Source organism: Psammomys obesus, unplaced genomic scaffold (genome assembly GCF_907164565.1).
Source record: "Psammomys obesus unplaced genomic scaffold, mPsaObe1.curated_primary_1811, whole genome shotgun sequence".
Lineage (NCBI taxonomy): Eukaryota > Metazoa > Chordata > Mammalia > Rodentia > Muridae > Psammomys > Psammomys obesus.
In genome coordinates, this window is record NW_026585742.1 from 443131 (window position 1) to 456435 (window position 13305).

Here is a 13305-nt window from a genome sequence, read left to right on the forward strand (position 1 = left end):
TTTTTTTTTTTTTTTTTTTTTTTAGGAAGAGTCTCATGTACTCCCTGGTCTACTTTCTATATAGCCAAGGTATCCCTTAACTCCTGATCCTCCTTCCTTCACCTCCCAAGTGCTAGGATCACAGACATGAACTATCACACTCAGCTCATGAGTCTATCTTTTACTGGTTTTATTTTTCCTTCCTTGCTTGCTTTTTATTGTTGTTGTTGTTTTGTTTTTTGAGACAAGTGTTCTCTATATATCCCTGGCTGTCCTGGAACTTGCTCTATTGACCAGGCTGGCCTCAAGCTCACAGAGATCCACCTTCTGCCTCCTGAGTGCTGGGATTAAAAGTATGCACCCCCCCCCCATTGGTTTTACTTTTTGAGATAGGACCTCACAGTGTAGCCCAGGCTGGACTAGGACTTACCATCCTCTTGCCTCCTAGGGAGCTCTTTGTACTTGTCAGTGCCTCTGCTTGGCCCAGACAACCACTCAGTAACTCTGGGAGACAGGACCCAAGCAAACAGAGAAATCCTTTCTTTTCTCTGAAGTCTTCTAGGTGATTCTAGGACACAGGGAGGGATAAGACCTTCTGTTGTCTATATAGCTATAAAACATCTCCAAACAGCTCTCTGTGTCGCTTTATACTTTAAGTGTTACAGTAATTATGAGAGCTGTGCTGAAATGAAGAGAGAAGAATTATGGGTGTGAGGGTGGTTTGAAGGTTTCCTTAAGTCTCAGCTTTAAGTCTCTTTTGTTACAATGGTTTGTGTTTGTGGTTTGACTAAAGAAACTTAATGCCAGACAGATTCAAAATAAAGTTTTCTTTGAATCTCATCAAAGCCAAGTAACTGAGTGCCAGCCACTGTGTGGTGAGATCCAACATCCACCTATGAAGGTGCTTGCTTGGGAAATGATCTGTGCTGAAAGCATTAATCAACAATTTTGGAAATGACTGCCCCTCACCCTGGCAACCTGGAGCCAGAGTCGATAGTGTGCATCTTGAGGGCAATTAGTAAATTCTGTGCACTAGAGTAGACATCCATATTGTTTTGTTGAGTGTGTGTGTGTGTGTGTGTGTGTGTGTGTGTGTGTGTTGGGGGTTATGCATCCCCCTGATATGTGTGTGGAGGCTAGAGGACTACCCACAGGAATTGGTTCTCTGTTTCTACCATGTGGGTTATAGGTACCCAAGTCATCAGCTTTGGTAACAAGTACCTCATCTGCTGAGCTGTCTCACCATTCTATGTACCAGTATTTTAGGGCTATAGTAGCAGCCCCCTACCTGGAGAAGCTTCTCAGGTCAGTGAGTCCTACCAGCCACATCTGGAAGGTTAGAGGTCTTGACAGTAATGAAGGTTCTGGTTCCCAGTCAGCTCTGCCAAAGCTGTGCCATCTTGGACAGCTTACTGTATCTTAGAGAGTATGAATCTGTCTCGTAGAGTGATGAGTAGTATAGGGTGGAAGGTAGGGTAAGTTTCCCTTAGTTCTCTCTTCTCTCTGTTCATTGCCACAGATCATGTGGTCATAGCACAATGTGCAATATGAACACGTCAGCACCAGACCACGATGACTTGCCACATGCCCATGTCCGCCCTCCCTTGCAGGCCAAAATTAAGTGTGTGGTGTCAAGAGGAGCAGGAGGGAGGGACCTGTCTGCAGAAGTAACTGCAGATGGATGGAGTAGTGACAGCTTGGATTTCTTCGCGCTCCTCTCCAGTCTTTGGTGCCTTGGTGGTTCACTCTTTCTCATCAACACATAGGGTCTATTCTCCAGCAGAGATGGTGAAAAGGGTGGGCACAAGTCACTGGGGAATCAGATTGCAATGGCAATCTGGGGTGCCATTGCAGCGTGCAGCTCAGAAGGAAGCTGACTTTAGGTCTCTAGGGCTTTTGGGCAGTGGATAGCCATGGCATTTCTTTTCCTTTACAACAGTGGACATTTGAGTGAAGTGTTTCTTGTGATAAGTTTGCATGGAGATTCTGAGAATTCTAGAATCTACAAACAAACATTTAGTTAGAGAATATCTTTGATTTATTGAAGGAGAATAAAAATGTCCTGACCAAAATTACCTTTCTAGTTTTCCATTCTTTTCTTTATCTGTAACTACACCGCTTATGGGGTATGTACAATGTACAAACACAGAGAGAGAGAGGGAGAGAGAATCACACATGCCTTTGATTACAACACGTGGGAGGCAGAGGCAGGTGGATCTCTGAGTTCAAGGTTAACCTGGTCTACAGAGAAAGTTCTAGGACAGCCAGAGTTACGCAGAAGAAACCCTGTCCTGAACAACAAATAAACAGAACAAGTAAGAAAGAAAGAAAAATGAAGGAAAGAAGGAAGGAAGGAAGATAGAAAGATGTTGTTTCACATGCTTCTGACTGTCCTGGAGCTCACGAGATAGACAAGGCCGGCCTCGACTGAACTCTTGCTTTTTCTGCCTCTGCCTTCTGAATGCTGCGATTAAAGGATGTAACAAAATGCCAGCTAAATTTATGTTTTAATCCGAAAACCCTGGTGGTGGTGCCTCAAGCCTGCAATCCTAGTACTCGGGAAGCAGAGGCAAGCAGACCTCTGTGAGTTCCAGGCCAGCCTATGCTATATAGTGAAACCCTGTCTTAACAAAACCAAACCAAAAAGAAAACCTGAGCAGTTATTTTCCATTGCCGTGACAAAATAGCCAACAAGAGCAACTTAAAGAATAGTTTGTTTTGGGCTTCCAGTTTGAAAGTTCAGGACCTTATAAGGCTGGAGGCAGGAGCATAAGGCAGCTATTACATGGCCCCCCAGTGAGGAAGCAGAGTGACATGAATGCTGTACTCAGCTATCCTGTTCAGTTCAGTCGCTTCAGGACAGCACATCCAGTTAGGGTGAGCCTTTGCTCTTCAGCAAAACATTCCTGGGACCTCCCTCATAGATGCCTGCTGCTAGGTTAATCCTTATCTGTGTTGTCTGACACTGGATCCAATCTTAAGTGTCCTTTCAGAGAGGGTCACTTCCTATACCTAAGAGGCAGGGCGCACACAGGCAACGAGAAGATCCTAGACAGACAAATAGAAGTTTTCATTTTGTCTTTTAGCATAAGAACATACTAACAGCTAGGTACGGCAGCCTATCCCCATGCTCCCAACACGCAGGAGGCTGAAGCAAGAGGATTGATCGCAAAGTCAGAGGCCAATCCAGTCTACAAAGAGACCTGTCTCAAAAACAAGCAAGCCATATTCTCTAATCCAAGCCTGTTTCTAAATGGCCATCCACTATTCATTGAGCCTATGCTCAAAAATAGTTTCCTCGAGTGTCTGGGTCTTTTTCTTTTTTCTCCCCTCCTACCAGATAGGATTTCTCTGTGTAACCCTGGATGCCCTGGAACTCACTCTGTAGACCAGGCTGTCCTTGAACTCAGAGATCTGCCTTCCTCTGCCTCTCAAGTGCTGGGATTAAAGGTATGTGCCACCACTGCCCAGAAGCTCTTAATTTTTTAAAATGCTATGGCTATAATTTTCTTTGCTCTGTTGTGAATATGTGTTGAATATTTTTACTGCTGTTTTTTTTTTTTTGTTTTGTTTTGTTTTGTTTTGTTTTTTGGGGGGTTTTTTGGACACAGGATCTCCCTGTGAATAGATAATGCAGCCTAGGCTGGCTTCTGGCTAATACATCCTCCTGCCTCTGCCGCCTGAATGCTAGCATTACAGGTACTGGGATTTTAGATGTTATACTCCTGCCAGATCTGGAACTTTCTGAACATAGTGTGAGGACTCAGAGTGCTTGAGATTTGTATCTCCCAATTAAAGTTGTCTAACCTTCAGTTTTCTTTTTTAAGTTTGTTAGTATTTATTTAAAAATGATACCACAACAGATATTATATGAAAAAGATTTATTTGATGGAGGTGGAGAAAAAGAGAGGAAAAGGAAAGAGAGAGACATGGTGGGGCACCCCAGGAAAGAAAGTAAGGCGGAGAGAGAGCAAGAGAGGAAGGTAAGAGAGAGAGACAAAGTAGGGGGTTGGTCCTTTTATAGCTTGTGCATGTGCAGCTCAATTGTGCCTGCCACATACCTGGCGTTCCAAAGCCTATGACGATACCAAAGTGTTACAGCTCTTTCTTAAGCTGCTGTGCAAAGCATGGCAGAGGTGTGGGCCAAAGCCCATGCCTGGTCTGCTTGCAGCCAAGACACAGGCCTGGTGAGGCCCAGGCCAGGTGAGACATAGCCAGTGGAAGATAAAATGCTGAATGTGTATGAAATCAAGGGCAGAGGGAGGGATTTTGAGGGTGAATGTGTTTGATTCAAAGGGGCCAGGGGTTTAGGGATACTTGATTTGCAAGGAAGAAAATACAGTTCTTAATTATCCTAACTACAGTTGAAGGTCACCGTTTAAGACTAAGATCCCCTTAGCAGGGTGGACATTTCTAGGAATTCTTAGATGCTTGCTAGAGTAGTTTCTTTATCAGGGAAGGGTCTGGCCTGTAATCTATCCTGAGGGCTATGTGACGTTCTTACAAGACCTGGGGTCACCCAGATCAGAGGAGACTTTTAGAACCCCACTAAGAAAAGGGAGTCTATCACCATAGTCCTAGTACAAATAAATGGCTACCTTATCCAGCAGAGCCCTCCTCCCAACACACACTTTTTTTTTTTCCTTTTAGACTTATTTATGTTATGTATGAGTATTTTGCTTGCATGTATGTATGCATACCATGTGTATGCCTGGTGTGCTTGGAAGTCAGAAGAGAGCATCATATATCGTGGACCTGGGGTTACAGATGGATGTGAATTGCCATGTGGGTGCTAGAAAGAGATCCATGTCTTTTGCCAGAGTAACAAGCACTCTTAACTGATGAGCCATCACTCCAACCTTTTTTTTTTTTTTGAAGTCATAAATTTATTTGGTATCCACATATGATTTTTTTATTGAAACAGAATCTCACTGTTTAACACAAGCTGGCTTCAAACTTGTCATTTTCCTTCCTTAATCTCCCCATTGCTGGAAATACAGACAGTGGACACCATGGCCAGCCACTCCCTCCTGCTCTGTGCTGAGCAATGAACCCTGAGACCCCTTCATGCTACTGATTTTATGGCCACTCAGCTACATTCCCCACCCACTTTTTTTTTTTTTTTTCTGTTTTTGTTTTTTATTTTACAGCTAAGGCTCTTTCTTTCATCCCTTTTAGGAATATATCATCCGAGTACAAAGAGGAATTTCTGCAGAAAATAGCTGGCAGGTAAGCATTTCCATCTATTAAAAAAAATGTTTAAACTCTGGGTGTCAAAAATTATGGAAAAGTAAGAATACTCATGTACTGCAAATCATATTTTTTTTAGGTGTAAGCCTTTAGATTCCTTATTTTTTAAGTTTGTGTGTGTCTCAGTGTCTCAGTGTGGGTTTGTGCATGTGAATGACATGCCCACAGAAGCCTGAAGAGAAAGTTGGATTCCCTGGGACAGGAGTAACCGGCAGTTGTGAGCCAAGTGATATGGGTGTTGGGAGTCAAATTGGGCCCCTGCAAAAGCAGTATGGGCTTTTAACCTCTGAACCATTTTTTTAGCCCCATCAGTCTTTAGCTTTAAGACTGATATAAAAAGCTTTTTTAAAGTTCCTAGTAGTTTGCTTAATATGTATATGGTTACCAGGGAGAGTATCTAGAAAGCTATTCTCCCACTCAATCCAGAAACTTAAAGTTGAGTCTACCACATAAAAATGGTATAAGTCAGGTCTTCTGTACATTTTATGGACAAGTTTACTCTTGGACAACTGGTATTGGCTACTGTTCCTAAGGGAGGGGCCCCAGTTCTGCTTTTCTCAATTCTGGCCTTATGGAGAAAAAGATGACAGTGAGAACTAACGGTCTTTCCCATACTGGTTTGCTTGAAGAGGGTAGCTGCATTCTGTGTAGGCCTGGGTTAATGGTACCACCTTCTAATAGTCTTGTCTATGCCTTATGACCTAGCTCAGATCTTAGCTCCATCTTAGGCGGTCTCTGACCATAGTGCTCCAAACGTGCTTTTTTTTTTTTTTTTTTTTTTTTTTTTTTTTTTTTTTTTTTTTTTTTGCCTAAGATGTCAGACTGCTTTTGTTTGAATATCTATCCCGTCTGTTATCTGTTGAGCATATGTGAAGTTAGCACTGATTTAAACACATTGATTTACTCCACCCTTAAACCAGTCCTCGGTAGCAGTGTTATTTCCGCTTCACACTTTAGAGGTGAGTGACTGGTGTGAGGTCCCACATTTTAGATGTTGGCAAAGCAGCACTGCAATTCGCATTTTCTTGCAGTTAAACACTACCTTGGGCTTACTTGTTATCAGGGATATACTTACATATAACTCTATATGTATTTAGCAAGAATTGTTCTTCCAGACTAGTCAAGCTCTAATACAAGTTTTTCTATCTCTACTGTATTTCCATCTCTACTGGGGCACTTAACAAAAATGGGCTCTTGGACCCCACCTGAGCCTTACTGAATGAAACTCTCTTTAGGTAAGGTTCTAGGTGGTACCTAGGTAATTTATCTACATAAATTTGAGAACCAGTGATAAAGATTGAGGTTGAACTATCCAAATGCACAGTGATTTCCTTACCTAGATGTCTTCTTTATGGTTTCTAGCTATGATGAAACACCAAAACCAAAGGCAACTTGGGAAGGAAAGGGTTTATTTCACCTTACAGCCTCAAAGTCCATCATCACTCAGTGAAGCCAGGGCAGGAACCTGAAGGCAGGAACTGAAGCAGAGGCCACAGCGGAATGCTGCTTACTGGCTTGTTCTTTATGCCTTGCCCAGCCCATAATGGCACTGCCCACAGAAAACTGAGTTCTCCCACATCAATCATCAATCAAGAAAATGCACTACAGGGCAACATGTTGGGAGCATTCCCTCAATTGAGATTCCCTCTTCCCATATCTTTAACTGGTATCATACTGACATAAAAGTAGCCAGCACACCAGGGCTAGTAGGATTTGGCTATGTTCTGAGCAGTAATATCAGTACAACCAAGAGAGGACACAGGGCATAAAAGCTGGACGGTCTGCCAAGAGGTGAGGCTGCCTTACCTACAGGAATAGACTTAGCAGAGGTGGCATTTTGGTTGGATGATGTTTTATTCCCGACAAGGACAAATGGCATCAAAGCTTCCTTTTATTTTCATTTATGCTCAATAAAATTTCCCTTTTCTCTTGTAAATCATTAATCCACCCATCCATGTTCTCAGTTAATACAAAATATATTTGAAAGATATTTGACCTGAAAACAAGACAAAAAATTGTTTCAATTTCTTGATGCCTAGTGACTTTGGCTGGCGCTAACCAGCTTACTGAGGCCCGGGCAACCTCTGGGAGGCAGCTTGTGCACTTTCTGGGTTTATCAGTCACACAAAGTGAACTCTGGGCAGCACTGCTCCTCTGGCCCCAGCGCTCCAGCTCCGGAGCTGCAGAGAATCCCAGGATGCCCTTGCTGAATCAGAACACCGCTGTTTTGTCTTTTGCAGATTGTGAGAAGATACAGTGACTTCGATTTACTCAACCACAGCTTGCAGGTAAATGCTTCAAAGCATGGTGACACATGCTGATGGCTTATGATGTCTTACAGGCACAGTCTCCTCTCATGGATTAGGGCAGATTGCATAGGTGACTAGGGTTCGTGTAGGTGGATCTGGAGCTCCCTCTCTCTCTCTCCTAGACAGTTCTGCTGGGCTTCTCTGCAGTTAGTGCTACAGATCAGCATTAAACCATAACAGTAGAGACTCACCCTTTTACTGTTTGACAGTTTCTCTGAAGTGCACATTTCTAAATCTCTTGGATTTTAATATTATAGCATGATGCCCTTAATCAGAAGAAGGAAGCTCTTGAAAGGCTTTGTCTGGAAAGGCAGCCAGTGTAAGTCGTGGCTGAAGACTCCTACATAGGCTTCAGCACCATCAGAATCTTCTGCCATGTCAATAGCTCTCTCCCTGGTGGGCTGGTTTTCAAGGGCCGTGAATTACTAAATACTGTTGTGCTCATGCCATTCCTCAGATTTGAGTGGTAATAGAAACCTGTGAACCTGAGCCAAATCATCTGGGATGCAAAGGACTGCTCCTTTCATTGATGAGCTAGCTATCATATATGCCTAGTGACCTCTAATGGTATACACCAAGGTCAGGAGAACTTGTGGGTCATAAAGAGCACAACACTTCTTTTTCCTTCATGCAGCCACGCTTTATATCAGACTTCGGTGGAGCCAAAACATTTACGGTTAAGACCATGAATACTTTTTCTTCTGCAAAATGGCCCAAGCGTCTGCAGGGCACTGTGTATTTGCTATGTTTGTTGTGCCTTTGATCCTTGCTGTGTAGTTCTGGGGATTGAGTGTAGGGCCTTTCACAGGCTGTCAGGTGCCCTCTCTACAACTGAGCTTATCTTCACCCATTATTTTGTTTTAGTTTTAGTATGGACAGTTGAAATCTCTAGATAACAAACATGTTAACAGAGTTTGAATGATATTATTTCTTGCCATGTAGCCCTGGCTGGCCTGGAATTTATTTTTTTTCTTCATTGTAATTTTGCTTTGCAAAATTGGTGCTTCTGAGATGCATCTTATTTTAAATGCAAATATCCACATAGGATGTGGGAGAGTGTTTTGTTTTGAGATTAGGTTTCACATAGCCCAGGCTTGCCTCCAGCTTACTAAGTAGCCCAGTTTGACCTCGAACTCCTCCTGATCCTCCTGCCTCAAATGCTGGGATTACAGGAATGGGTCACCACATCTGGCAGTGGGAGGTTTTTATTCATCCAAGTAAACAAACAGAAGAAAGTACATGTAGCTTTTTGGCAATGAAATAGGTTAAAAACAACCTCAGAAACCTCAGAATGAAATTCTGACCATGGTTTTTGGTATCTGATTATTTTCTACAGATAAATGAATTCCTGCTGAGGGAGAGAAATACAATCCCAAATGTGGAGTGGGTCTGAGTCCAATAGGAACATACTTCAGTAAAACTGATAGTTCAGAATGTAAACTTGAATGCCAGCTGATATAATTACAAAAAAATGTTTAGGAAAAAAGATTGGAAGGAAATATGTCAAAATGTTGTCCGTGGTGACCCCCAGATGGCAGGATTATGGAATATGGGTTTTTCCCCTAGCTCGTTATAGCACTGGTACTTTGCAAGTCCTATGAAAACACATGTGAACTATATAAGTAGGAAAAATAGAAGAAAAGTCTGTGTTTTAAAAAAAAAAATTATAGTTGTATTTCACAGTAACAACACCGAAAAACCAGCACTGTGTTTCAAATAAATGCAGTATCAAATTAACAGCCATCTAGGGAGATTGTGCAGCAATGAAAAAGGAAAGGAGAAAGGGGTTGAAATGATAAGAGCTGGGCAGAGAGGGAAGGAATCTCAATTTGCCTTTTAGACTGGGAAGAAAACCCAGGCTCTGGCTGGCGTTATGCCTTGAAACAGCCATTTTTTCTCGTAGGCCTCATTTTTCTCCTTCTTAAATGAAGAGGCTGACCTCTGAGGTCTCTTATACTCCAAATATTTTATGATTTGAATTTTACTGCCTATTATTGACCTTGGAGAACCTATTTTATGGTGAAATAAATTAAGGGTTGTTGAGAATTTAGAACACTCACCGGCATATGATTGAAGCTAATTACAACTCAGTAAGATCTGATAATGGAAGGGAATAAGAAGAAATGTTTGGAGATTTTCCCTCCAGATAAACGCTGGGTTCCTAGAAGCATTGGTACAGGCTTTGTGTAGTTTTGGAGCTTTGGCTAGGCCAGAGGACCAGCTTCAGGGTCCACCGTGGGGACCATCACTGCCACTCTGAAGCAGTTATGAATGGAACCAGGGGTTATTCTGCTGCCTTTGGTTCCCCACCCTGATTCTCCTTTTAAGGGAAGTTGGTTTTTTTGTTGGTCTTTGTTTTTTTAAAGAGCTCAAGTTGGAAACAGATACAGGGCAAAGCTAGCAAGAGCGAGTTCTGTCCTGGCTTGAAGTGGCCTGTGTGAGGGTGGCCAGGGCTCAGTGACTGTTACTCTATGTACCTAGGTCTCTTTTCGCCCATCTAAGGTTTATCTTCTATGATAAGGAGAAAGTCAAAGGGGATACAAGCGTCTCTTGGATGCTAAACTTTTTAAATAGCAAGTTTTAAAAATTAACTCCCATTGCAGTTTTAGTACTTTGGGGAATAATTATTCCTCTGACACAGCAGAAACTATAGAATCACAGCGTGCACGAAAGAACTGATGATTTGGGACATCAGGCAGATTGATACTTTCCTAGTGTGAAATGAAGTCTAAAAATTAGACTGAGGGTTGGGGAGATAACCACCATGTTATCTCCCCAGATAACAAAGCACTTACCACAGAACTATGAGGACCAAATATAAACCTCCAGATCCCATGTAAACCCAGGTGTGGTAGTACAGGTCGGTAATCCCAGCGTCCCCAAGGTGTGATGAGAGGCAGAGGCAGAATTCCCAGCTTGAGGAATGTGAAGCAGAAAAAACTATAAGGCCTAATCTCAAATGAGGTGGAAAGTGGGTAGTTACATCCAAGGTTGTCTGTCTACTTCCACACATGAACTGTGACACCTACATACCTGGATACACAAGATACACACACATGCACAAGAAAAAAAGTAGCTTGGTTGAGACTTGGAGCTCTCCATTCAAGACAGACATTTTAGGCTGGAGTGTAGCTCAGCTGGTAGAGTGTTTGCATAGCATGCATGAAGCCCTGGGTTCATTTCCCTGACACCACATAAAGTACTGTGGCACACCTGTACTCCTAGCATTTAGAAGATGGAGGCATGAGGATCAGGTCAGCGTCATTCTCAGCTACCTAGAGAGTTTGAGACTACTCTTTCAAAATACACAAACAGAAAAGAGTCATTTTATCGAAGGCGTTCTTAGGTCTCCACCATGAACGGAAACTAGCCAGACTACTAGGGTTTGAACCCAGCACTGCTGTATAGGGTGACATAGGATTCAGTGGCTGTTCTTGGACAGATCAAGCAGTCAAACCTGTTCATATTAAATAAATAAATTCTTTAAAACCCTTGTTTAAATAATAAATTTGACTAAAAAGGGAATTTTTTTTAGTTGAAAAGAGTAAGTGAATAAGATAAATATTTCATCACAGAGAATTCGAATTAACTACTCATTTCCAGACATAGCCATATTCACCATTGAGTGTGAATCCTTTTAAGACAGTTTTCTTGGGAGCTGGAAAGATGGCTCAGAGGTTAGGAGCACTGGCTGCTCTTCCAAAGGACCTGGGTTTGATTTCGAGCACCCACATGGTAGCTCACAGTCCTCTGTAACTCCAGTTCTAGGGGATCTGATGCCTTCCTTTAGCTCCCATGGGTACTAGGCAGCAGAATGCACAGACATCAATTCAAGGGAAACAATTACACACATAAAATTTAAAAAAAAAATTTAGAAGTTTTTGAGGGAAAAAAAAGTATTTACTTCCATATATGAGTACAGTCATTAACATTAATACTTTTGTATATATACAAAATATAATATATACAGAATATAATTATAATTCTGTATAATTCTGTATATATATAATATATTTTATATATTATATATAATATATAAAATATATTATATTTTATATATATAATATATTTTTATATAATATATTTTTATTATATATATATAATAAAATATAATTCTGTATATATATAATATATACAGAATAATATATTCTGTAATTTCCTAAGATATTTTTAAAGGATACACCAGCTATGTTTTAGGCTATATTAATATATAGCCTTATTAATGCTTTCTGCCCTTGAGCAACATCAAATAAAATGATTGACATGCTGAGTGATGTGTTTTCTTTGTATGTATACAGTTTATTTAGCTAAATAAGAAACTGTAATCACTTCTTGGCCATTTTGCTAAGATTTTGTGAAGAAACTGCAACTGGATAAAGCTTAATTTTATGAGCATGCAAAACCACTTGAAACTTTAGTGTCATATGCCAAAAAGCTGTGCTATGATAGAAATTTATCTTATTGTGTCTGACACGTTTTCATAATTGTACAGGAGAAACGGGCAACCTAGAATTGTCAGCTAAATTTTTTTTATCATGTTGTTCTTGTTACTTTCTTTTTGTTTGTTTTGTTTTGTTTTCAAGACAGGGTTTCTCTATGTAGCCTTGGCTGTCATGGACTCGATTTATAAACCAGGCTACCCTTGAACTCAGAGAGATCTGCCTGCTTCTGCCTCCCCAAGTGCTGGGATTACAGGTGTGCAACACCAGGCCTAGCTTGTTACTTTCTGTTGCTGTGATCAAACACTGTTACCAAGGCAACTCATAGAAGAAAGTTTATTTTGGCTTACTTTTCCAGAGTTAGAGTTTCATAATGGTGGGGACAGCACTGCAGCAGGTGGCAGGAATGAAAACTAGAGCAGCAAGCTGAGAGCTCACACCTTGAAGTGCAAGCATGAAGCAGGGAGCAAACTGCAGGACTGCAGGGAGGCAAGGTTGCAGGTTCACAAAGCCCTGCCTCCAGCGCAGCCATACTTCGTCAGCTTCCCCAAACAGAACCACCAGCTACCAACAGGGACCAGGTGTTCACAAACATGGGCCTGGATGGGCCATTCTCAATCCAGCTACCACGTATGTCTTATATCCTTCATTTGACTCATTGTTGGCTGAAAAAATCTAGAGTGGAACCTGAGTTAGCCTTACCCCTTGAGTAGCTTACCGTGCATCCTTTTCTGAGTTCAAAATGCCCTTCTTAATAGACCTTACCCTCAGCCAATCAATATGCATGTCACTTGAATTGCTTTTTTGTTTTTGTTTTTTTGGTACAAGTGTCAAATAGCACTGTAGCACTGCTCTTTGAAAGTGACCTTGCTTTGTTTTTCAAGTTTAAAAATAGTCTCAAAAGTTTTAAGTGATCTGGAAAATGACAGTAGATTGAACACCTGCTTTTACATTTTTTCCTCCCTATCCATTATAAGCAATAAGAAATTGACCACACTCTCTCTCTCTCTCACACACACACACACACACACACACACACACACACACACACACACCCCAACAAATAGAAATGCAGAAGTGAAAACCACAGCAAAACTTTTTAGGTTGAAAACCCAAATGACAGTCAGGTAGTAGTGGTACACACATTTAATCCCAGCACTTGGGATGCAGAGGCAGCTGGATCTACTGAGTTCCAGGACAGCCAGGGCTATACAGAGAAATCCTGTCTCAAAACAAAAAAACAAAACAAAACAAAACAAAACAAAGAAAGAGAAAGAAAGAAAGAAAGAAAGAAAGAGAAAGGAAGGAAGGAAAGAAAGAAAGAAAGA

General features: G+C 41.4%; 1 protein-coding gene across 8 annotated transcripts in view; it reads left to right on the top strand.

Annotated features, from left to right (window-relative positions):
- Window positions 1–13305, top strand: part of Pxk (PX domain containing serine/threonine kinase like) — a 71731-nt gene that overhangs the window by 18881 nt on the left and 39545 nt on the right. For all 8 annotated transcript variants that reach the window (XM_055599042.1, XM_055599043.1, XM_055599044.1 and 5 more), the window contains 2 exons: window positions 5158–5208; window positions 7470–7517. In XM_055599042.1, coding sequence (XP_055455017.1) covers window positions 5158–5208; window positions 7470–7517 — 99 coding nt within the window. The remainder of the gene's footprint in view (window positions 1–5157; window positions 5209–7469; window positions 7518–13305) is intronic.